At 50.8% G+C, this 22,375-nt stretch overlaps 2 protein-coding genes across 5 annotated transcripts; one reads left to right on the forward strand and one right to left on the reverse strand.

Moving 5' to 3' along the window:
* Positions 1–1,068: 1,068 nt before the first annotated feature.
* Positions 1,069–5,443, forward strand: Palm3 (paralemmin 3). Of its 3 annotated transcripts, XM_029557408.1 has the most exons (6): positions 1,069–1,294; positions 1,760–1,902; positions 2,020–2,104; positions 3,040–3,085; positions 3,210–4,433; positions 4,467–5,443. In XM_029557408.1, exons 2-6 carry the CDS (start codon positions 1,787–1,789, stop codon positions 5,216–5,218), a joined length of 2,223 nt encoding a protein of 740 aa, XP_029413268.1. In that variant the 5' UTR covers positions 1,069–1,294; positions 1,760–1,786; the 3' UTR covers positions 5,219–5,443. The 3 variants fall into 3 exon arrangements, with proteins under 3 accessions (XP_029413268.1, XP_029413266.1, XP_029413267.1); XM_029557406.1 differs by having other exon boundaries at positions 3,210–5,443; XM_029557407.1 differs by having other exon boundaries at positions 1,202–1,339; positions 3,210–5,443.
* Positions 5,444–6,706: 1,263 nt separating this feature from the next.
* Positions 6,707–22,348, reverse strand: Il27ra (interleukin 27 receptor subunit alpha). 2 transcript variants are annotated; one of them, XM_008855514.3, is made up of 14 exons: positions 22,249–22,348; positions 21,841–21,955; positions 20,208–20,365; positions 19,909–20,066; positions 18,793–18,949; positions 18,622–18,695; positions 12,519–12,702; positions 12,233–12,421; positions 10,565–10,666; positions 10,331–10,489; positions 8,157–8,282; positions 7,587–7,680; positions 7,331–7,424; positions 6,707–7,229 (listed from the first exon to the last, which is right to left on the reverse strand). In XM_008855514.3, exons 1-14 carry the CDS (start codon positions 22,331–22,333, stop codon positions 6,993–6,995), a joined length of 1,932 nt encoding a protein of 643 aa, XP_008853736.1. In that variant the 5' UTR covers positions 22,334–22,348; the 3' UTR covers positions 6,707–6,992. The 2 variants fall into 2 exon arrangements, with proteins under 2 accessions (XP_008853736.1, XP_029413240.1); XM_029557380.1 differs by having other exon boundaries at positions 12,519–12,705.
* Between the last annotated feature and the right edge of the window lie 27 nt (positions 22,349–22,375).

Raw genomic sequence — 22,375 nt, forward strand, 5'->3', positions numbered from 1 at the left:
TTCCCATCTCTCAGATCTCCCTATCTTGTAACCCACTCTTGGAGTCCTTTCTTAGGGAATCCCTTCTGAGCTCTGTCCTTCTGTCCCCATCTCTTACTTCCATCATTCCCATATGCCTGTGTGTCTTGCTCCTCAGCTCTCATCGTGACAGCTCTCTGCACCCCATCCCTCAGTAGCCCACTTCTGAACCTCAGCTCTCTGCACCCCACCTCCATGTCTCTGAACACCACTGCATTTCTATTCTTCAACTCCACTTTTACACCCCATCTTTCTACACCCCACTCCTACTTATATATCAATCAAGTCTCTAACACCACTCTGCACCCGTTTCTCTGATTCCCAACTCTGTACCCCATCTCCCTGACCTCTACCCCAAGCACCCCATCTTTTTGCACTCCATATCACACTTCCTCTCTTAGCACCCCAACTTTCTGTAGCCCACTTCTGAACCCTACCCTGCAGCCCCTCTGCACCCCAGCATTTTTCTTACTCTTTTCCATCCCACCTCCCTAACTTCCCCACCTCACCCATCTCTCTGGATCCCACGCCTCAGCACCCCAAATTTCAGCAGCCCACTTGGGTACCTCATAATTTTGCACTCTCACCTCTGCATTTCATGTCTCTGAACACAGCCTCTGCACCCCCATCACACCTCCATCTTTGCACCGCAGCTCTACCTCCACCTGTATGTATGAGTCTTTTCGGACCCCTACCTCTGCAGCTTCATTTTGGACCCCCATCTCACTAGTACCCTTCCCACATCTAGGCTCTTGTCTCTCTGAACTCATGTTCCTTTCTCCCTTTTTAAATTTTTTTTTGAGATGTCTCAGGACTCTGGCCCCAGCTGGCCTCGAACTTGCTGTGAAGTCCAGGCGTCTGCATCTCGCCTGGCAATTCTCCTCCCCATCTTTACAGTCCACAGCTCCGACCCTCACAGTATCCTGGTCTCTAGGCCCCGCCCCCCCACTTCCATCCGTAGACCACCACCCCCCATTGGGCGCGGGCCGGGCCTCCGCAGCATCCCGGCTTGGCCCGCCCCGCCCCGTCCTGCCCCGGCCGCTGCTGAGTCAGCGCTCCGCGGCCCCCTCCTTGCCGCGCGCACCGCCAGCCCGGAGGACGCCCGGGGAACCCCGGGAGCCCCGAGAGACGGGAGAAGGCGGGCGGAGGGCAGAGGGCGGTGCCCGGCCGGCAGCTCCCGGTCTTGTGTGAGCAGGAGAAGAGGAGACTGCAGGAGGAAATAGGCGCCGCGCGCCGGGAGCTGGAGGAGGAGAAACTCCGCGTGGAGCGGCTCAAGGTTGGGGCGCCTGCCCAGGCGGGGCAGTGAAGTGGGGGTGTCTGTGTGAGTCGAGCTACGAGACAATAGGAACCTCAATCTAGTGGGGGGGGGGATGGAGCAGAGGCTGGAGAAAGAACATAGGGACCGCTGCCCCACCCAGGGGAGAGTATGGGGACAGTGGGGGGCTTTGTCCGCGTTCAGAGGCTGTGAGCCTTAGACCAGCGTTGGGGTAGGGAGGGGCGCATAGGGAAGCCTCCCATTTAGCAGTGTTTTGTGAGCTAGGCTGTCCCAGCCTGGGGCGGGGGGCGGGCTGGAGGGATGATGGCTGGGCGCCACTGCCTGGGGGAGGGTATGGGCTGGCTTTGAGTGCTTGCGCGGTCCCCAGCTCCCAGCCCGATGGGTGTCTCCTCCCGACGGTTGCGGGCAATGGGTGGAGAGGGCAGGCTCCCTGTGGCCAGCCCAGGGCTCCTTTCCCTTACACAGAGGAAATCTCTCCGGGAACGTTGGCTCATGGATGGGGCGGCTGAAGGTCCCGAGCAACAGGAAGACCCCGCCTCCAAGGACCCCCAGTCTCCCGAGGCGCAGGCCCAAACTAGAATTCAAAACCTGGAAGACAGCCTGTTTACGTAAGTCGGGAATCCCTGCTTTTGAGCCATGCCTCAGCAGCAGAATTTTGAGAGCACTCAGAAATGGAGCAAGTTGAGCCCAGGGCCCGACTCCCAGCATGCCCCTTTCTTCCTCAGACTCCAGTCACAGCTACAGCTGTTGCAAAGTGCGTCCACAGGTGCTCAGCACCGGCCTGCGGGCAGGCCCACCTGGCGCAGACAGGTGAGCGGAGGGGGAATGGTGACGGAAGAGAGGGGGCGTGGCCAGCAGGGCTGGAACTAGACTCTGAACAGATGCCTCTCAAAGTGCAGCCTAGCCAATAGGTCCTGTTCAAACCCACCGCATATTATTTTGCTCTGTGTTCTTGGCTAAGTTGATTTTCTGGCCTAGACCTGTTTCCCATCTCTAAAATGGTGAATAGCAACAACACACATCCAGAAGAGCCTTTGGGAGGGTCAACGAGATTATAACTTAAATCCAGTAGTGGGCAGGGGGAAGGAAGAGTCCTGCTATGTAATCCAGTCTGATTTTGAACTCATGATCTTCCTGCCTCAGCTTCCTGAGTCTAGGATTACAGTTTTATACCACCGCACATGGTTTACAAAGGAAGAGAGAAAGAGAGAGGGAGAGCGAGTGCCAGAGGTTGACATCAACCACCTGATTTTTTGAGACAAGGTCTCTCACTGAACCTAGAGCTCATAATTCTGCTAGGCTAACTGGTTTGGGGACCCCAGGGATTCTCCTGTCTCTGCCTCCCCAGTCCTGGGATTACAGATGTGCACTGCCATGCCTAGTTTTGTACATCGATGCCAGAGATCTAAACTTGGGTCCTAATGCTTGTACAGTACGCACTTGACCTGCTAAGCCATCTCCCCAGACCCTCAAAGGACATTTTGATTTATGGTTGCATGAAGCCTTGGGTTCCATTCCCCCACCTCCTCTCTCCCAGCAAATCATTTGTCTATGGCAACCTCAGAAGCTGGCCAAGCAGGCATTAGCATGGTATTGATTAAGCTGTGGAAGGCTAAATGCAATATGGAGTTTGGTCTTAGAGGTAACAGGAAGCCATGGAGGGTGTTTGAGCACAGAAGGGGCACAAGCATGCCTGGGAGATAGAGACCAGGGCCAAATAGATCTTGTCTCTGTTTGCCTTGCAGGGTCCCCGTCCTCTCTCCCAGCCCACTATGGAGGCAGATCCTTCCAGTAAGTATGGAAGTCTCTAGGTCTGGGGAACAGTCACCACCAGATCACTTGACCTAAGAGGATCTGGGATGAGGATCCTCTTGGTCCCCCATCATCCTAACTTCTCCTCCCATGACTCCCCCAGGCCACAAAGATATGGACAAGAGGACTTCTCTGCCAGCTGATGCAGTGAGCATGTCCCCCAGGTCCCCCTCTGAGCCCAGAGAGGAGCCTGTTGGGGCTCTGTCAGACTTGAGGCCATCTCTTGGGGTCATAGGGGCCTCCTCAGAAGCTAATGGCCCCTGCTCTGGGTCCAGCCCTGTCTGGGAGCAGCTGAGCCTGGGAGTGGCAGCAGCTAAGGGTGTCACTGAGGCCAAAGGAGACGGTGTGGTGGAGGTAGTTTGGGCAGGGCTGAGGGCCATGGAGGACTGTGCTGTGAGCCCTACAGGTGCAGAGTTGGAAGCTAAAGTGGAGGAAATAGTGCTGGAGGCCATTGGGGACAGACAGGGTGCTGGCAGCCCAGAGCTCCCAACTTGGGTGAAGGAGGACAGAGGCGTGGTAGAGGTGGTCTGGGAAGGGTTGGGGGACAGTGACTCCCAAGCAACAGGTGAGGTGGGCAAGGATGTCTCACAGACCAGCTCCCTGAGGCTCAACGAAAGATTCAAGGCCAAGGCTTCCAGAAAACAGGAAGGTGTTCCTAGTGACAACCCTAAGGGTAATGGGCAAGGGGGCCCTGCAGGGGAGGGGTCCTTCATTTGGGTGGAGAGAGTGACCCTTGGTGAGGATTGGGAGGAGCTCCTGATGGAGGGCTTGGAAGGGCCTGTGGGGACAGGGCGAGAGGGAGGGCCTGAGGCTCTGCTGGAGGCTCAGGTGGAAGGGGGCCAAGAGTCTTGGGAGGTAGAGAGGACAGAGGCTGAGGAATCAGGAGCCGGACAAAGAGGAACAGTAGCAAAGCCTGGGGCAGGGAGGGATGGGGTGGAGAGGCCACTGGAGGCTGAGGAGAAAGGAAGTGAGATGTCACCAGAGCCAGGGAGGAAAGGAGAGGACAGGACAGAAAAGGAAGCCGGCAAGGAACGAAAAGGAAGCGAGGGCCCCTTGCCAGTAGAATTGGAAAAATGGGAGGTGAAAGGAAGGGAAAAGTGGGAGGTGGAGGCGAAGGAAGATGAGGAACCACTGCTAGCAGAGAAGGGAGGTGAGAGCGAGCCCCCAGCCACTGAGGAGACAAGGGTGGCAGAGGGAGCAGGAAGGGAGACACTATTGGACCAGGAGTGGGGAGGTGAGAAACTACTGGATGGAGAAACTACCGAAAGTGAGAAATTGGATTGGGAGAAAAAAGGTCAGTGCTCAATGGGTGGGGACGCAACGGGAGGTGAGGGCTCAATGGGTGGGGACGCAACGGGAGGTGAGAAACTACTGGGCAAGGAGGCGGGAGGTGAGGGCTCATTGGATGGGGACGCAACGGGAGGTGAAAAACTATTGGACAAGGAGGCGGGAGGTGAGGGCTTATTGGATGGGGACGCAACGGGAGGTGAAAAACTATTGGACAAGGAGGCAGGCAGTGAGGGCTCATTGGATGGGGACGCAACGGGAGGTGAGAAACTACTGGGCAAGGAGGCGGGAGGTGAGGGCTCATTGGATGGAGAGACTAAAGGAGGTAAACTATTGGATGGAGAGAGAAGAGACAGAAAGAAACTATCAGACGGGAAGACAGAAGGCAAGGAAGGCCCATCAGAGGTAGAGCTGACTCCAGGCACCAAGGAAGAGGCAAGTCCAGGAGAGCAGAGTGACTCTGTCCAAGGAGCAGAGCTGCAGGTGGGGGACACCAGCCAGGTTGGGACTCCACTCAGGGTCGAGGAGGAGCCCATGCTGGAGAAGCCAGGACCCAAGGAAAAGGCAGTGGGGAAGCCTCAGTCCTGTGCTGAGGGTGAGGGTCCTCCAGGAGATGCCACCCCCCTCCTGGCAGAGACCCCAGCCCCAGAGCTGCCTGCAGAAAGCCAGCCACTGCTTCAGCAGGAGGGGACCAGCGCCAACCCCAGTGCCCTCCCTGTCCCCACCTACGCTGCTGCCAGGCAGCCTGAGCCAGCCGCCCCAGCCGAAGGCGAGGAGGCCAGTGGTCCCAAGCAAAAGACGTGCCAGTGTTGTGTGGTCATGTGAACCTGCACCCACCACCCATCACCCTGCTCCTCCCATAGCTACCTCGCTGCCTGGCAACGTGCAGAGGGTCCAGGCATAGACAGGGCACTGTGGGACTGTGGCACCTAGGAACCTACACATCTATATACACCTGGACTTTTTGGATTCTCTGCCCACTGCCTGTGACCCTGGCTCCCTTCTGCACCAAAGCCTTTATACTTGAAAATAAAATGTTAAGGCACTCTGGCAACTAGTCTTTTTTAAAAAAATATTTTTAAAATTATGTGTGGAGAGGGGGTGTATGTGCATATATGTCTGGTTGCTTGAGGAGGCAGAAAAGGATGTCAGATTCCCCTGGAGCTGGAGTCACAGAAGATTGTGAGCCACAGGGATCTGAGTGCTGGGAACCAAACTCAGGTCCTCTGCAAGTGCAGTGAGGGTTCTTAACTGCTGAGCCATCTCTAAAGCCTCCTGTTTTTTGACATAGAATCACCTCCTCTTATCCTGGTGGGATGTTGATTTTTGATAGACACAAAGGTTTGCTGCCAGCCTGGGCTACATACAGAGATCTTGACTCAAAAAAGAAATTACCACCAACAAAAAGATTTGGTGAGCAAAACTATTAATTCAGCTGTGGTAACAAAAAGACCTAAAAAATATAGTATCTATAAAAACAAAAGTTGAGCTGGGTGTGGTAGCACATGCCTTTTGTCCCAGCAGAGAGGCCCAGACAGGCAGCTCTGTGAGTTTGAGGCCAGTCTGGTCTACATAGCAAGTTCCAGACCAGCTGGGGCTACAGGGAGACCCTGTCTCAAAAAGACCAAAACAAAAAAGACAACAAAGAAAAACAAAACAAAAAAGTTGAGTTCAAGGCCAGCCTGATCTACAAAGTAAGTTCCAAGCCAGCCAGGACTACAGAGTGAGACCATGCCTCTAAACAACAAAACAACTAAAACCAAAAGTTGGCCATGTGTGGTGACACATGCCTATAAGTCTCAGCGCTTGAGACACAGAGGAAGGCAGACCTCCATGAGTTCAAGGCCAGCCTAGTCTGCATAGGGAGACCCTGTCTCAAGACAAACAAACCCATAAAAGTTATACACTGGAAATGTAGCTAAGTGGTAGAGTGCTTGGCTAAGTGCACAAGGCCCCAGGTTCAATCCTCAGTATATCACTAACAAAACATGGGAAGTTTACTATGATCTGATCCACATGATCACTCAGGAATTTAGGCTCTGGTCCACAAGTTCACCAGGGCATTCAGGTTCCTTTCCACTTCATGACCCACCATTTTCTTGGGAATGGCCAAGGCTGGATGGCAAGATGAGTATGTTCTGGCACATAGGGAAGGGAAGTGTATGGAAGTCACCACCCACCCCAATGGTGCCACCATCTCACTTTTCCCACATTCCATTGGTGAGAACTTGATCCATAGCTGCTCTAGCTGCAAGGGAGACTGGAATTGTGCCTAAAGATGATTTGTTTTTGACATAGGGACTCAGGTAGCCCTGACTGTGTACCTGAGGATGACCTTGATGACCTTTTCCACTTCACAAGTGACTGGATTACAGAAGTGCACCACCAAGCTCAGACCATATGTGATTTTGGTCCAACAGAAAGATTTCAAAAAGCAGCCACAACTCTCGATTTCATATTGTCCTTTGTTCCCTCAGCCATTCTGGGATTCTGTGGGAGGACCCTGCCTTCTCAGTTGGGTCTTCAGTCTCCACGCCTCCTGGCTCTCCGTCCTTCCGAAAGTGACTCAGCCTCTCTGAGCTTCAGCATCTTTGTCTGTTCAAAAGTCTAATCCAAGATTGGGTTGCAGCTTCCAGCCTGAAGCACAAGGCTCAGGCTGGAACCTGGGGGTTGGGTGGCTCAGAAGGCCAAGCTCCTCTGGTGTGGGCAGGAAATGTTTTTCATACCCAGAGTGGAAAGGGGCAGAAGCCTTAGGGAGCTCTGTGGCAGGCAGTGACTCCATTTCCTCCACTTCCAGGATGGGCCAGTCCCGGGGTGGCTGGGACAGGATCACCTCCTGGGGAGATGAAGGCTGAGACACAAAGGTCTTCCCCTCCCACATCTCCCAGCATCCTCCATTGGGCGGTAGGGTGCTCCAACAAGTTGGTATTTTCTTACCTTTATGTGAGGCTGGCCAGAATTGCTGTTGGCAGGGTCAGGAACCTTCTCCCAGACCCAGCGGGGAAACATCTTGTTTCGCAGGTGGAGGCACCTGGCCAGCAGGTAAAAGTCAGAGCAAGGAACAGGTGACAGATATGTTGCTTGAATCTAAACTTTCTGGGCCCTGATGCCACCCAGGAGCCCCATGGAAGCTCAGCCAGGGCCCAGCCCCCAAACCCTATCCAGGCAGAGACCTTATGTCTGACAGCCTCACCTTCTGGTGGTGGCCAGCCTCAGGCTACAGAGCATCAGGAGCACACCCCACAGGGACAGGAGCCAGGGCAGAATCTTCCACCTGATCCTATTATCTGTGGAGTGGGGAGGAAGGAACCTAGAACCCTAGGGAGGTGGGCTTGTGGATAGGGCTGGGCCTGTGAATAGATGGGGATAAGTTTGCTGCCATCTTGAATAACCAGTCTGTGACTGGTTAGGGCTTTTGAATGGTTGGAGCTGAGGATGTGGTTATCTTGAGGAAGGGGCAGAGCCTTTGAGAGGGTGGAGATTAGGTTGCAGTCATCATGAAGGAGGAGTGGGGCAGATACTGTGCCTACTGGCAAGGTCAGGGGTAAGGTGGACTGCTACAGACACATATTGCTAGAAAATACAGAGGCATTTAGCAAGGCTGAGGGTGACTCAGTAGGGAACACACACAGGCCCTGGGATCCATCATCGGCACTGTCTTGTACCCAACTGTCTCCCTCCTCAGAAAGTTATCCACCAAGTTATGACTTCAGACACCTCTAGCCTGAAATTGAGCAGGCATCTTCCCATTCCTACCTCATACCTGGTAGGTGAAGCCAGAGGTTAGGACCAGGTGGGCCCTGTCCTGCAACAGTGGACACTGTCACCCAAAGCTTGAAGGATCCTGGGTGGAGGTCAGGCAGAGAGGCAGTCTGGGTGTTACTGCTCACTGAAGGATACAACCAGAGAAGCAATGACATCCTGCCCGCCCCAAGGCCTTTATACATACTCTTTCCTCTGTCAGCAACATTCCACATGACTCCATCCTATCTTCTTTATTTACATTCTTATTTAGGGGGGATATCCATGCACATGTCATAGAGCACAGGTGGAGATCAGGGGACAACTTGTGGGAGTGGCTTCTCTCCATCCATTCTACCATATGGGTGCTAGACTTGGTGGCAAGGGCCTTTAGTTGCTGAGCCATCTCACAGCCCTTGGTCTCTTTAAATTTTGCCCAGTGTCACCTCCATAGAGAGTCCTTCCCTGGCCCCTCATTTCAGATAGTACTCTGTACCCTACACCACCCGCCTTCTGTGTTTCACTCTGTACACAGCTCTTATTACCATGTGACATGCTGGTTCTTGTGTCTGTGTCTGTGTATTCCCCATTGGCTGGGGATGTGGTTCACAGGTAGAGGGAGTGTGTATGTGTGATCGCCCATGTGTAGAGGTTGAGGACAACTGAGGGAATCAGTTCTCTCCTTCCAACCATGTGAATCCTGGGAATTGAACTCCAGACATCAAATTCATCAGACTCAATACCAGAATCTTTTTCTTACTCAGTGAGCCAATATATCAGCCTATGAGTTCGATTTTATAACAAGTACAAGTAACTTTTGTAGACAGGGAAAAAATAAAGATTTTGTTTATTCAGTGCTGGGGATGGAGCTCAGGCCTGTACCTGCTAGCACTCCCTCTACTGCTGAACCATGCCCTCAGTCCCTCACTGGAGGATTCTAAGCAGGGGCTCTACCCTGCTGAGCCTTGCCCCCAGACTATCTATCTATCTCTCTCTCTCTCTCTCTGTATATATATATATATATAACATAGTTTCACCATGTAACTCTGGCTGGCCTGGAATTTCAGGAACTTATTATGCAGGTCAGGCTGGCCTCCAGCTCACAGAAATCCTTCTGCCTTTGCCTCCTGAATACTGGGATTAAAGAATTAAAGGCATGTGCCGCAAATAAATTTTTTTTTGTTGATTTTGGTTTTTTTGTTGTTTTTTTGAGACAAGGCCTCACTATGTAGACCTGGGAACTCACTACATAGACCAGACTGGCCTCCAACTCACAGAGATCAGCCTGCCTTTGCCTCCCGAGTGCCCTACCATCACACCCAGCTAATAACAACACCATAAAAAAGGAATTGTGGGACTGGAGAGATGGCTCAGTGGTTAAGAACACTGGTGCTCTTGCAGAGGACCCAGGTTTGGTTCTCAGCACCCACATGGTGGCTAACAACCATCGCTAACTCCAGTCCCAAGGGATCTGATGCTCTCTTCTGGCTTCCACAGGTATTGCATGCACATGGTACACTCATGCAGGTAATACACTCATACACATAAAATAAAAATAAATATTTTTTTAAAAAAAGGATCTGTTCTTATAGTAAAACATCAGCAGATCAAATTCTCAAGGGTCACAGAAAGAAATCAAGATCACATGCAATCTTCTGTAACTCCTGTTGACGTCAAGGGAAATTTTTTTTTGCATATTTAAGCCTTGGTTTTGTTCAATACTGGGTTGGTTTTTTTTTTTTTTTTTTCATTTGTTTGTTTTTTTGATCTTTTTGAGACAGGGTCTCCCTGTAGCCCCAGCTGTCCTGGAACTCACTATGTAGACCAGGCTGGCCTTGAACTCATAGAGATCCACCTGCCTCTGCCTCCTGAGTGCTGGGATTAAAGGCATGCGCCACCACGCCCGGAAATACTGGGTTTCTTTTATCAAAAGCAAATCCATCTCAGAGTCTGTAATAATTTTATATTTTTCACTTAATGAACTCTGACAGGCATCTGTCACTGACAATGAGTATAGATTGGAGTCTTTGTTTTTAATGTTTCAGTGAGCCCATTTCGTCCATAGCCAAGACAGTTACTATCCTCTGGGACTTGGTGGCATATAATTCCCCAGGGCTGAGAATGGGGACAGGGATTTGGTAGATGACTGGTGGGTTTTGGAGGTCTAGAGGAAGGGACAGGAAGGTGGAAGCTCACCATTCATGCAGACCGCAGGGCTGACTCCACTCTGGGCACACAAGGTATAGTGCAAAGCTCGGCCTCGGAGCTGAACTCTTGGGACCTCTCCCCATGCTACTGCAGGTGTCCCTGGGGGGTCATCTTGGAGACGCCAAAGTGTTGGTCCAGCAAGGGGTACTGGGAGGAAATCAGTGAGTCAGGATGTACTAGGGTTCCAGGAGACCCCCCTCATCCTCCAACTCTACTTCTTACCTAACTCCTCTATGAATCCCCAGACTGAAGGAGCAGGAGCCATGCCCCCAGGAAAGACTGCTGTCACGGTGATGCGATAGGGGACCCCTCCTTCAAAATCCCCTGGGAAGAGTAGGAACAGGAAACACTTAGAGCCAACTTACACTTCCCCAAGCAGTGTCTGCCTGATAGGTGCTATGATTTGGGCTCCCAGAGAGGTAACCTGAGGAAGCACCAATGGGACCTTGAGAATCAAGGCATGGAAGGACAGCCAGGTGTGTCAAGGAACAAGTTTTAGCTCTGCACAGTTGCACCTGTATGCCCAGCCCTGTAGAGACTGAGGTAGGAAGATCATGAGGTAGAGGCCTGCCTAAGAACTGGCTAGCCATGGTGGCTCAGGCCTTTAATCCCAGCACTGGGGACGTAGAGGCAGGCAGATCACCGTGAGAGCCAGGCCAGCCAGGTCTACATAGTAAGTTCCAGGCCAGCTGGGGCTACAAGGAGACCATGTCTCAAAAACCAAAATAAAATAAAATAATTTAAAAAGAAAAAGAAAAAAGAAAATAGGGGGCTGGAGAGATGGCTCAGCGGTTAAGACCATGTACTGCTCTTGCAGAGGACCTGGGTTCTGTCGCCAGCACCCATGTCAGGTAACTCACAGCCACTTGTAACGCCAGTTCCAAGGGATCTGATGGCCTCTGCAGGCACCTGCACTCGTGTGCATACATATACGCCCCCCCCACAACATGTATATTCATAATTTAAAAATTGTTTAAGTCTTAACAGTATACGATAGAGAAACAGTTCCCAAAGTGGAGCTGCAGGCTCTGGGGCTCAGTCCCTCAGGGGACCACTGAACACAGCAGAGCACGCCTCAGGAAGCTAGTTGGGTGTTAATGCCAGCCCTCCTCAGCACGGGTCCAGGCTGCTCCAGAGGAGCCTCCAGTCTGTAGCATTTCCACCCCACAGTCCAGGCAGGCAGGCAGTGTCAGTGACCACAGGTGTCATTTTCCCTCCAGCCCAGGAAATAGAAGTGCAGGTCCTGCCAGAGGCCTGAGCACATACCCACATGAACATCCAACAGCCTCTCCCTGAGGGTCTGGCTCCTGAAGGCATGCCTCCAGACTGCTTCACCAGGGAAATGATCTGAGAATGTTCTAGAATCAGGGTGTCTCTTTGTCTCTCTCTCTCTCCAGGGTGTCACCATATAGCTAAGCTGTCCCTCCTGCCTCAAACCCCCTGAACCCGTGAGGCAAGTGGAGTGAGCAGGCACACTTGGGGCTCTTCTTTCATACCCTCTCACAAGCTTTGGAACCATTCTCAATTTTTGCCCTGCACCTCATGCTCTCTCACATCTTTTATACCTGAGACCAACTTCCGTATGTTACCCCGGGCCAGAAGTCTTCAGTGGTCCCTAGAACTTTTGTCCATAATGTTACAATTTGAACCTTCCCTGGCTTCCTGTATCACCATGTGATCTCTCCATTTGGCTTAGGCTCCAACCATGGCACCGTCTGCCATATTATAATATAGCCAGAAAGTGCCCACTAGAGTCAGCAAACACAGCACCATGCCCAAAGGTGAGCTAAATAAACTGCTATTCTTTTAAGTGCCCAGTCTCTGGCATATTGTTACAGCAACAGCAGATGTACTAGTGAAAATAAGATCCCAGGTATTCTGGGACCTAACCTGGTAATAGAGTGCTGTGGTTTCCAGCGGGGAGATGGATCCAGCTGATGTTCTCTGGGCTGTCCCCATCTGGAGCCCAGTCCACCACGTACTTCTGTGGTTCCTGGATCTCCTGTTGCCAGGTCACCAGCAGCTTTGGGCCCTGATCAATGCTGCTGACCACCACACCATGGGGGGCAGATTCCGGAGCTAGAGGAGGGAGGAGACCAGACATCTTGGTTGTCCACTCTGGAAAGTCATCTTGTCCCTCCAAAGTTCTGGACAGAGGAAGTTCATGGTGTCTTACCCAAGCAGATCAAAGACAGGTTGGTGAGATGTGCCCAGCTGGTGGTGTTGACTACGGACACTGCAGCCCACTCTGCCCATGCAGGGATAGAAGACTTGCAACAAGAGACCACTTCCTGAGTCACAGTAGAATTTCCAACCCCATACCAAACTCTGTAAGTTACCTGCACACAGGGCCCCAGGGCCTGCTGGGAGCAGAAATCATGGTTAGCATTTCCCTGTGGTTAAGTGCCCACTATTCATGTTGGTGGGTCATCTGAGAGATAGGCAGTATGCCACAGTGAGAGACTTATGCTACAGATGTAGAGGGGCTCACAGAAGAGGGCTGGGAAGGGAAAGAAGACTTGTGGGTAAGAAGTTTAAGGGGGAGTCAAGTGTGTGATTCACACCTGTAATCCCAGTGTTTAGGTAAGAGATTGCCACAAGTTTGAGGCCAGCCTGGGCTATGTGACAACCTGTCTCAGAAAAGAAAAACAAATCTACAGTGAGCACGATACTAATACTTTACATAAAAGACAGGGTTCAATCCTGCATCTGTTGACCCTGCCTTGCCCTGTTCTCTAAACCTAGCCTTCATGACATCATCATACCAGACTGTCAAATGCACACTTGGTCCTGGCGTTTCAATTTGCTGCCTTGATTCTTTTTTTTGTTGTTTATTTTTTGAAACAGGGTCTCCCTGTAGCCCCAGCTGGCCTGGAACTCACTATGTAGATCAGGCTGGCCTCGAACTCACAGAGTTCTGCCTCTGTCTCCCAAGTGCTAGGATGAAAGGCATGTGCCGCCACACCTGACTAGCTGCCTTGATTCTTTGAAAATATTTATCAAAGGCTGGGGAGGTAGCTCAGTTGGCAAAGTGCTAGCTATACAAGCATGAGAACCTGAGTTTGACTTCCAGTACCATGTTAAAAACCCAGGCATGGGGGTGCACTCATAATCTCAGCGCTGGGGAGATCCAGTCAGGTGGATCCTTGGGCTCACTAGCCAGCTAGCTTAGCCTGCTTGGTAAGTCTCAGGAAAAAATGAATGATCATATCAAAAAACACAGTGGGAAGTGCCTTGAGAGACAAGAGTCCTTTGGCCTCCACATGTATACACATATGCTTGAGCACACACCACACATACACTCACATATACAGATATTTATCTTTAAGTATCAAATTCTTTTCTGTTTCTTTAGCGTTCACCCCATGTGGGTGTGCAGAAGTCAGGGGACAACTCTCCAGGAGTTGGTTCTCTGCTTTTGTCTTGTTTGAGGCAGGGTCTCTCATTTCTGCCTAGTGCTCCAGGCAGGCAGGCCGAAGAGCTGGGAGAGTCTCCATGTACAAGATGATTACAGGTGAGTGCTGCCGCATCCAGCTTTGTATGTGGGCTCCAGAGATTAAACTCTGGCCATCACTGAGCCATGTCACTGTCCCCTTTTTTTCTTGTCTTGTTTTTTCTTTTTTCCTTTTTTAAATTTTGAGACAGGGTCTCACTATGCAGCTCTGACTGGCCTACAACTTGGTATGTAAATCAGGCTGGCCTCAAACTCATGGAAATCCTGGGCACTTTTTATGAGACAGGATCTCACCTATACCAGGCTGGCCTCAAACTCACTAGGTAGCTGAGGATGATTCTCCTGCCTCCACCTCCTCAGTGCTGGAATGACAGGTGTGCACTACCACACTTGTTTTATGAGTACTAGGATGGACATGCTAGGGGAAGTTTTACCACTGAGCCACACCAATAAGAATGTAGGGGCCTACATTAGTCACTAAGTAGACCAGGCTAGCCTCAAGCTCACAAACATCCTCCCGCCTCTGCCTCTGGAGTGTTGGGACTAAAGGCATGTGCGCACTATACCTGGCTCAAGCAGTTTGTTATAAAAGCCTCACAGTCTGTATTTTTTTTCTCTTCCTTTTTTTTTTTTTTTCTGTGGCAGGGTCTCACTGTGTACTCCTTCACTGGCCTTGAATTCCAGGCTGGCCTTGAGCTTCGGTAATCTTCCTACCTCAACCCCTTAGAGTGCTGGGATTGCAGGTGTAAGACATCATGCCAAGCTACAGTCTGTGATCTGAGTAGAGAACATCATGGTCTGCTTTGCATCACTTGACCCCTTTGAAGTTCCTGGAACTTGGTTCTGTGAACTAGCTGATTTGGGCAAGCATGCTGTCTTTACATGAAGAGGATGCACAATCCAATTCTTCCCATGGATGTCGGGCGTGGTGGCACACATTTTTAATCCCAGCACTTGGGAGATCAAGGGAGGTGGATCTTAGTGAGATGGATGCCAGCTTGGTCTACATAGTGAGATCCAGGCAGGCTGGAGCTAGGGAGACCCTGTCAGAACAAAACAAAAACCAATTCTTCCCATGGAAATCCATTACTTTGAGTTTATAAGCATGTATTCAAATCATTTAGATGTCGACCTGTACAATTCCTGAGAAGGATGTGTTAAATCCTCTCAAAATGCCAGGCCTGGTGGCACACAGGAGGCAGAAGCAAGAGAATTGCCAGGGGCAAGTTTGAGGCCAGCTTGGTCTGTATAACTAGTTCCAGGCCAGTCAGGGCTCCAGAGTGAGACCCTGTCTCAAACAAAACAAAACAAAACAAAGCAAAAACCACCCCAAAACTCCAATGATAGTTATGGATTCATATAGTTCTCATATAGTTTTGTCAAATTTTGTTTCATGTATGTTGAAGCAATGTTATTGGATTTATATATGTTGAATTTTCATCCTGGTGAACAGAATGCTGATTTTGTTTGTTGTTACTGAGTGCATGATGCTCATGTGGATTTAAGTAGCACAGTGTGCATGTGAAGGTCAGAGGATAACTGCAATCATTCTCTCCTACCTTTACATAGATTCTGGGAATGGAACTCAGGTAGTCAGGCATGAGTGGCATCTCTCTGGCCCAAGAAATGAATGTTTTGTAACTCTATGTCAACTTTTTCCTGTTGTCTATGCAATGCTGTAATTTGGGGACACACACACACACACACACACACACACACACACACCACATTATTTATGTTTAACTGTGGCGTAGCAAAGGGATGTTTCACAGAGAAAAGTGGCTCATGTCTGTAAATCTCAAAACTTGGGAGGTTGAGGCAGTGAGATTGCAGTGAGACTGAGACCAGCTGGAGTACATAGCAAGACTTACCAAAAAAAGAAAAAGAAAAGAAACATTACAAAGTATCTATCTAAAGCAGTGGTGCTGTGACCTGGGGTTTGCCAACTACCAGCCACATGGTTTAAGACAACCCTTCATTGTAAGGCCAGCTAATACAAATAAGTCTGAAGGTTAGGGGTTTAGGGCAGTGACAGGGTGCTTGCCTAGCATGCAGGAGGCCCTGGGTTGGATCCCAAGCCCAGCAATAAAATACATGCAGACATACACATGAAATGCATGTACATATACATATATACATACACAGATATACACATACACTCATACAGTCACACATTCCTACACATACACACATGCATGCACCACATACACGAACTCACATTCAGGTACAAGATACACGTGTGCAGTGTGCGCATACATTCATAGACATATGAATAAGCACATGCACACACACATTCATGCACATATGTACAATATACCCATGCATATACATGAATAAATGGAAACAGAAACGCACACATGTACGTATGCACACATGCATATATATATAACATGCATGTGTGCATATATTCACACATACATACACACATACACACGTATGGTGAATTCATACTCTGCTGGTTAGCTTTAGTTGTCAATTTGACACCTGAGAAGAGAGACAGTCAAAGGAGGCTTTACCTCCATTGGCTTGGCCTGTGGCATGCCTGTGGGACATTTTCTTAATTGTTAATTGATGTAGGAGGGCCCAGCCCACTATGGATGGTACCATCCCTGGGCAGGTGGGTCCAGGCTGTATAAAAATAGTAGCTAAGTCTGGGCATGGTGGTGAATGCCTTTAATCCCAGCATTTGGGAAGCAGAGATGAAGGCTAGCCTGGTCTACAAAGCAAGTTCCAGGCCAGCTGAGACTACAGAGAGACCCTTGTCTCAAATAAAAAAAAAAAAAAAAAAGAATAGTAGCTGAACAGGCCAGGGGGAGCAGCCAGGCCAGTAAGCAGAACTTCTCCATGGTCTCTGGTCAGTTCCTGCCCTGACTCTTTCAATGATGGACTGTATGTAGCAGAGGAAGATAAAATAAACCCTTCCCCTCTTCCTGATCTCCATCATGGTGCAGGATCAAGATAAAAAGGAGAATCCCACGTGGGAACTTCGCATCTGCAAGCTCTGCCTCCACATCTGTGTGGGGGAGACTGAGGACAGACTGACCCCGGCAGTGAAGGTGTTGCAGCAGCTCACAGGCCAGACACCTGTATTTTCCAAAGCTCAATACACTGTCAGGTCCTTTGGCATCAGGAGAAATGAAAAGATTGCAGTTCACTGCACAGTCCATGGGGCCAAGGCAGAAGAAATCCTGGAGAAAGGTCTGAAGGTGTGGGAATATACGAAAAAATAACTTCTCCAATACTGGAAACTTTGGTTTTGGAATATAGGAACATATTGATCTGGGCATCAAATACAATCCAAGCTTTCGTATCTATGGCCTGGACTTCTATGTGGTGCTGGGTAGGCCAGGTTTCAGCATCTTGGACAAGAAGTACAGGACAGGCTGCATTGGGGCCAAACAGAATCAGCAAAGAGGAGGCCATGCGCTGGTTCCAGCAGAAGTGTGATGGGATCGTCCTGCCTGGCAAACAAATTCTATCCAAAAGGGCAATAAAATTTTCTCAGAAATGTAAAATAAATAAATAAATAAACCCTTTCCTCTCCAAGTTGGTTTTGGTGTTTTAGCACAGCAACAGACAGGTAACTAGGACACATACACACACACACACACATACACAAATATAACATGCATGCACACACACACGTGGTAGATAGGACCTTTTTTTTTTTTGGTCTTTTTGAGACAGGGTCTCCCTGTAGCCCCAGCTGTCCTGGAACTCACTATGTAGACCAGGCTGGCCTTGAACTCACAAAGATCCACCTGCCTCTGCCTCCTGAGTGCTGGGATTAAAGGCGTGTGCTACCATGCCTGCCTATACCCTTTTTTAAGTTTTATTTACAAATTGCTCTCCCATTGATTTCTTTTTTATATATTTTTTATTATTTTTATTTTATGTGTGTGAGTGTATTGCCCGCATGTATGTGAGTGCACCCGTGTAGTACAATGCCTCGGAGGTCAGAAGAGGGCTTCAGATTCCCCTGGAACTGGAGTTAAGGACGGTTCGTAGCTGCCATGTGGGTGCTGGGGATCGAACCTGGGTCCTCTACAAGAGCAGTCAGTGCTCCCAACCACTGAGCCATCTCTCTAACCCCGGTAGATAGGACCATTAAAGGCTGTGTGGCTGTAAGTGGATGACATTCAACTGTGTGGCTCAAGAAGTCACAAGTTTTGTTTCATTCCTTGCCTGGTTTACCAAAAGTCACAATTCCACGGTACCTAGTGCATATGAGATGTTCAACAGGCTATTTTTCAGTACTGGGGGGGGGGCACAGAACCCAGGACCTCACTCATTCTTGCTAAGCATTTTGCCACTGAGCCTGAGCCTTTTTATTTATCTATGCATTTATTTAGACAGGGTCTCACTATACAGCCCTGGCTAGCCTAGAACTCATAGAGACCTGCCTGCCTCTGCCTCCTAAGTGCTGGGATTAAAAGTGTGCACCACCATCCCTAGCTTTTGGCCCTTAAATTTATTTTTTATTTTTTTACTTTTTATTTTTCAGATTAAGGTGCTCAGGCTGGCCTTGGCCTCACTCTGTAGCCCAGGCTGGCCTTAAACATGCACTCCTCCTGCCTCACCCTCTGGAGCAGTTGGGATCACACTCTTGGGTCACCTTGAATCTTGGTCCACAGGCTACACCATGGGAAGCTCCTGTTTTCACTCTAGACCTGGCTGGGACATGGCTCCCACCCCACATCTTGGCTCTGGGAGAAGCAGATTGGCCTTGGAGACTTCCCCCATGCCCAATCCTTAAAGCAACCTCCAGGGGGCAGCAGAAGACCTTCAGACCCCTGGAGAGAACCGCCTTTGGACTAACATTTACCTCCCAGAGGAGCAGGGCTGTCTGTGTGCCAGATGTCTCACAGAAGTTCCTGGATACCCACACATTTTCAGGAGCTGGCCAGGACCAGGAAAGGCAGGAACAGTTAGGCGGACAAGACTACCCAGGCCTTGGGAGGGGCAGGGCCAGGGGTGCAAGTGGGGACGTCCTCACCTGAGGATGGAGTCTGAAAGGACAGGCCTGGGCTCCACTCTCCCCAGGGATATCCATCCTCCACTAGGCAGCGGCCTGATACCTGGTAACCAGTGCAAGGTTCCAAGTCCTGTATTTCAACAGGGACCAGCTGGTTGGTCTTGAGCTGTGGCTCCAGCTGGGGAAAGGATGGGGAAGCCCCATTACCCACTGAATCATCTCTGTGACTCTCCACTTTACTTTTTGAGATAAGGTGTCTCACTGATCTTGTAACTAATTGTCTAGGCTGGCTGGACCACCAGTCTCTGCCTCCCCCAGGGCTGGGGTTATAAGTACCACCATGCCCAGCTTTTTACATGGGTGCTGGATTGAACTGAGGTCTTTGTGCTTTGTGGGCAAGCATTTACCCACTGAGTCTTCTAGAATGCTCCTGAGGTTTATTTTGATTGGAAAATGTTAGTTGGTCAAGATAGTCTGGTAGTAGGCCACTGGTGGAATGGGAACCTGCCATCCCAGTGCTCAGGAGGCTGAGGCAGAAGGATGATGACTTTGAGGCCATACTGGGCTATACAACCAGACTCCATCTCCAAAAACAACAAACGGGCTAAAGAGACGGCTCAGCAGTTAAGAGCACTAGCTGCTCTTGTAGAGGACCAGAGTTCAGTTCGCAGCACATGGCAGCTAACAACTGTCTGTAACTCCAGTTCCAGGAGATCTGATGCCTCCTTCTGACCTCCACCAGCATTGAAAGACACAGGTGCACTTCACATACATGCAGGTAAAACACTCATACATATAAAAACAAAAAAATGGAGCCAGGCATGGTGGCGCATGCCTTTAACCCCAGCACTTGGGAGGCAGAGGCAGGCAGATCTCTGTGAGTTCAAGGTCAGCCTGGTCTACATAGTGAGTTCTAGGACAGCTGGGGCTACAGGGAGACGCTGTCTCAAAAAGACAATAAATAAATAAATAAACAAACAAATAAATAAATAAATAAATAAAATTTAAAAACAACAAACACATGAACAAGTTTGCCTGCCAGGCCTTTTGTGTAGGATTTGGGGGTGACTGCAACAGGTGCGGAACGAGCCTGCACTGCTCTCAGATTCGGATAGAGCGGAAGGAGGCAACACTCACCTCGGTCCACTCTTCCTCCTGGCATCTTTTGTATTGGAACTGGCAGATAAGAACCTTATGAGATGGCCACTTTGGGGGCACCCATCGTACAGTGGCCTCCAGGAGCTCATCCACAGAGAAGTCCACATCAGGGAAGAGCTGGGGGGTGTCCGGTTTCACTGAGGATGGGGGGGCAGAGTGCTCTAAGTCAGGGCCTATAGCCACACTCCCTCTACCAAGCCCCACCCTCTGGCATAGTCCCAGCCCTCTGGCCGCAGCATCCCTTCTTGCACCTTGCCCCTGCCCTCCTGTTGCCCTACTTTGGGTTTCCAGGTTCACAAGGATAGGGGGCCACAGAAGTTGGCCCTCCTGGGTCCCCCAGATGAGGATTTTGTCGGACATCGTGAACTGCTCCCGAGGAATGGTCACCCAGCTCTGCCTGGCAGGCACCTTCACCTCCTGAGTTCTGTTCGAATGACTGAGGAGAGATGTAGAGATGAGCCATGTGCACACAGCCTGAGCCATGGGCTAAGCCTCCTGTACTATCCCCACCTGGCATCCTGCTCTGGTGGGGCTTCAAGCCCAGTTCTGCTGTTCCAGAGCTGTATGGCTTGAGGCAAGCAGCTTCCCTCAGCCTCAGCTTGTAGCCTCTTCTACAGAATGAACAGTAATATATGCACTTGATGAAAGGGCTCAGTGGCAGGCCAAATGCGGTAGTTCACACCTGTCATCCTAGCACCCAGAAGGCTGAGGCAGGAAGACCAAGAGCAAGAGGCCGGTTTCACACAATGAGACAGGTTTCAGAAAACACTCGCATACCCCTTCCTATCTCCCAAAGCCCTTTTCACTAGCCCCTCACTTAGCACAACTGAAATTGTTTTCACATGTGATTTCTAAGAAATTCACACTTGACACCTAGGATGGTGGCCCAGGTCTTTAACCCCAGCACTCCGTGATTAGGAGGCAGAGTGGGGCACTTCTCTGTGAGTTTAAGACTGGCCTAGTCTACATAGCGAGTTCCAGGTCAGCCAGGGCTACATAATGAGACCCTGCATCTAAAAGGGGGAAAGAAAGAAAGAAGAAAAAAGAAACACAGTGTCCCCTAGAATCCCAAGACCAGCTTTGCTCTGCCCCTTTCACTCCGGTGAGTCCAAGCACTAGGCTCATTATTTTGTTTGTTTGCTTGCTTGGTTTTGAGACAGGGTCTCCCTGTCCAGCTGGCCTGAAACTCACTATGTGGACCAGACTGGCCTTGAGCTCAGAGATCCACCTGCCTCTAATTCCTGAGTCCTGGAATTAAAGGCATGAACCACCATGCCAAAGGTCCATTTTTGTATTTTGAAACAGGATCTCATATAGCACAGGCTGGCCTCAAACTGACTTTAAAGCCAAAGTTGGCCTTGAGCTGATTTTCATACCTCCACCTCTCAAGTGCTGAGACTACAGATGTGTACCGCCATGCTGGCTTAGACTGGTGTGTGTGTGTGTGTGTGTGTGTGTGTGTGTGTGTGTGTGTGAGAGCGAGAGAGAGAGAGAGAGAGAGAGAGACTTTTTTATATACTAAGAGAAGCTAGGCTACTTGCCTACGGTCACACAGCAACATAAAACCATTTTCATAGTATAAGATTTCTTTTTGCCTTGTGGTACCACATTGATCCCTGGGAGGCACATGCCATCATTACTATCATTTAAGAGGAGAGGCAAGCGGATGGGGGGGGGGGGGGGGGGACGGGAGGGTGGGGGGGGGCTGGGGGGTTTGTGCTCAAAGAGGGAAGGTGACTAGTCCAGAGTCACACAGAAAGGAAATGAAGGGAACTTGCTTTGGGGAGCTTGAGAGTGCGAAAGAAATTCTGAGGGGACCTGGACTCCAGGGTGCTTTCTGCCAGAGCAGGTTAAAATCTGAGTGGTCACCTCCCGTGCCTCAGTTTTCCCAGACCACTCCAGGGTACTCACTATTTTTGACTCTGGTGGTGCAGCACAGGTGTCCCTGGGAGCCCTAGAGGCTCCCAGGAGCAGTTCAGGTTCCCCAAGGGTCCGGCACCGTAGCACTGCAGTGGCCCGAGGCTGCCTGCAGAGGGCGCAGAGGGTCCGGAGGACCGCGGTCAGGTTCCCGCGGACTGTGGAAGTGTCCAGCCCCGCGCCACCGGGAGCCCGGGGCTGGCACACGCTGGGCGGGCGCTACGCCACGGAGCCGGGACCTGGGGACATTGCCGAGACAGTCCGGGTCCCTTCCAGAGCTGAGCAGCGGGAAGGGGGCGCTCGGCACCTCGCCGCGCTAGCAATATCCTGTTGTCGCCCAGCCACTCGCGCCGCCCTGCACCTGCGTCTCCGTGGGTCCAGGCCACGCGCAAAGCTACTCACGGTGGGACCGCGTCCGGGGCAGCAGCAGCAGCAGCGGCAGCAGCAATCCCAGCGGCGCGAGGCGCACAGCCTGGGACAGGCGCATGGCTCCCGGGAACCGAGTGACACCGCCCCGGCCTGAGGCGCT

Source organism: Nannospalax galili, unplaced genomic scaffold (assembly GCF_000622305.1).
Source record: "Nannospalax galili isolate Female #2095 unplaced genomic scaffold, S.galili_v1.0 scaffold47, whole genome shotgun sequence".
NCBI classification, from domain to species: domain Eukaryota; kingdom Metazoa; phylum Chordata; class Mammalia; order Rodentia; family Spalacidae; genus Nannospalax; species Nannospalax galili.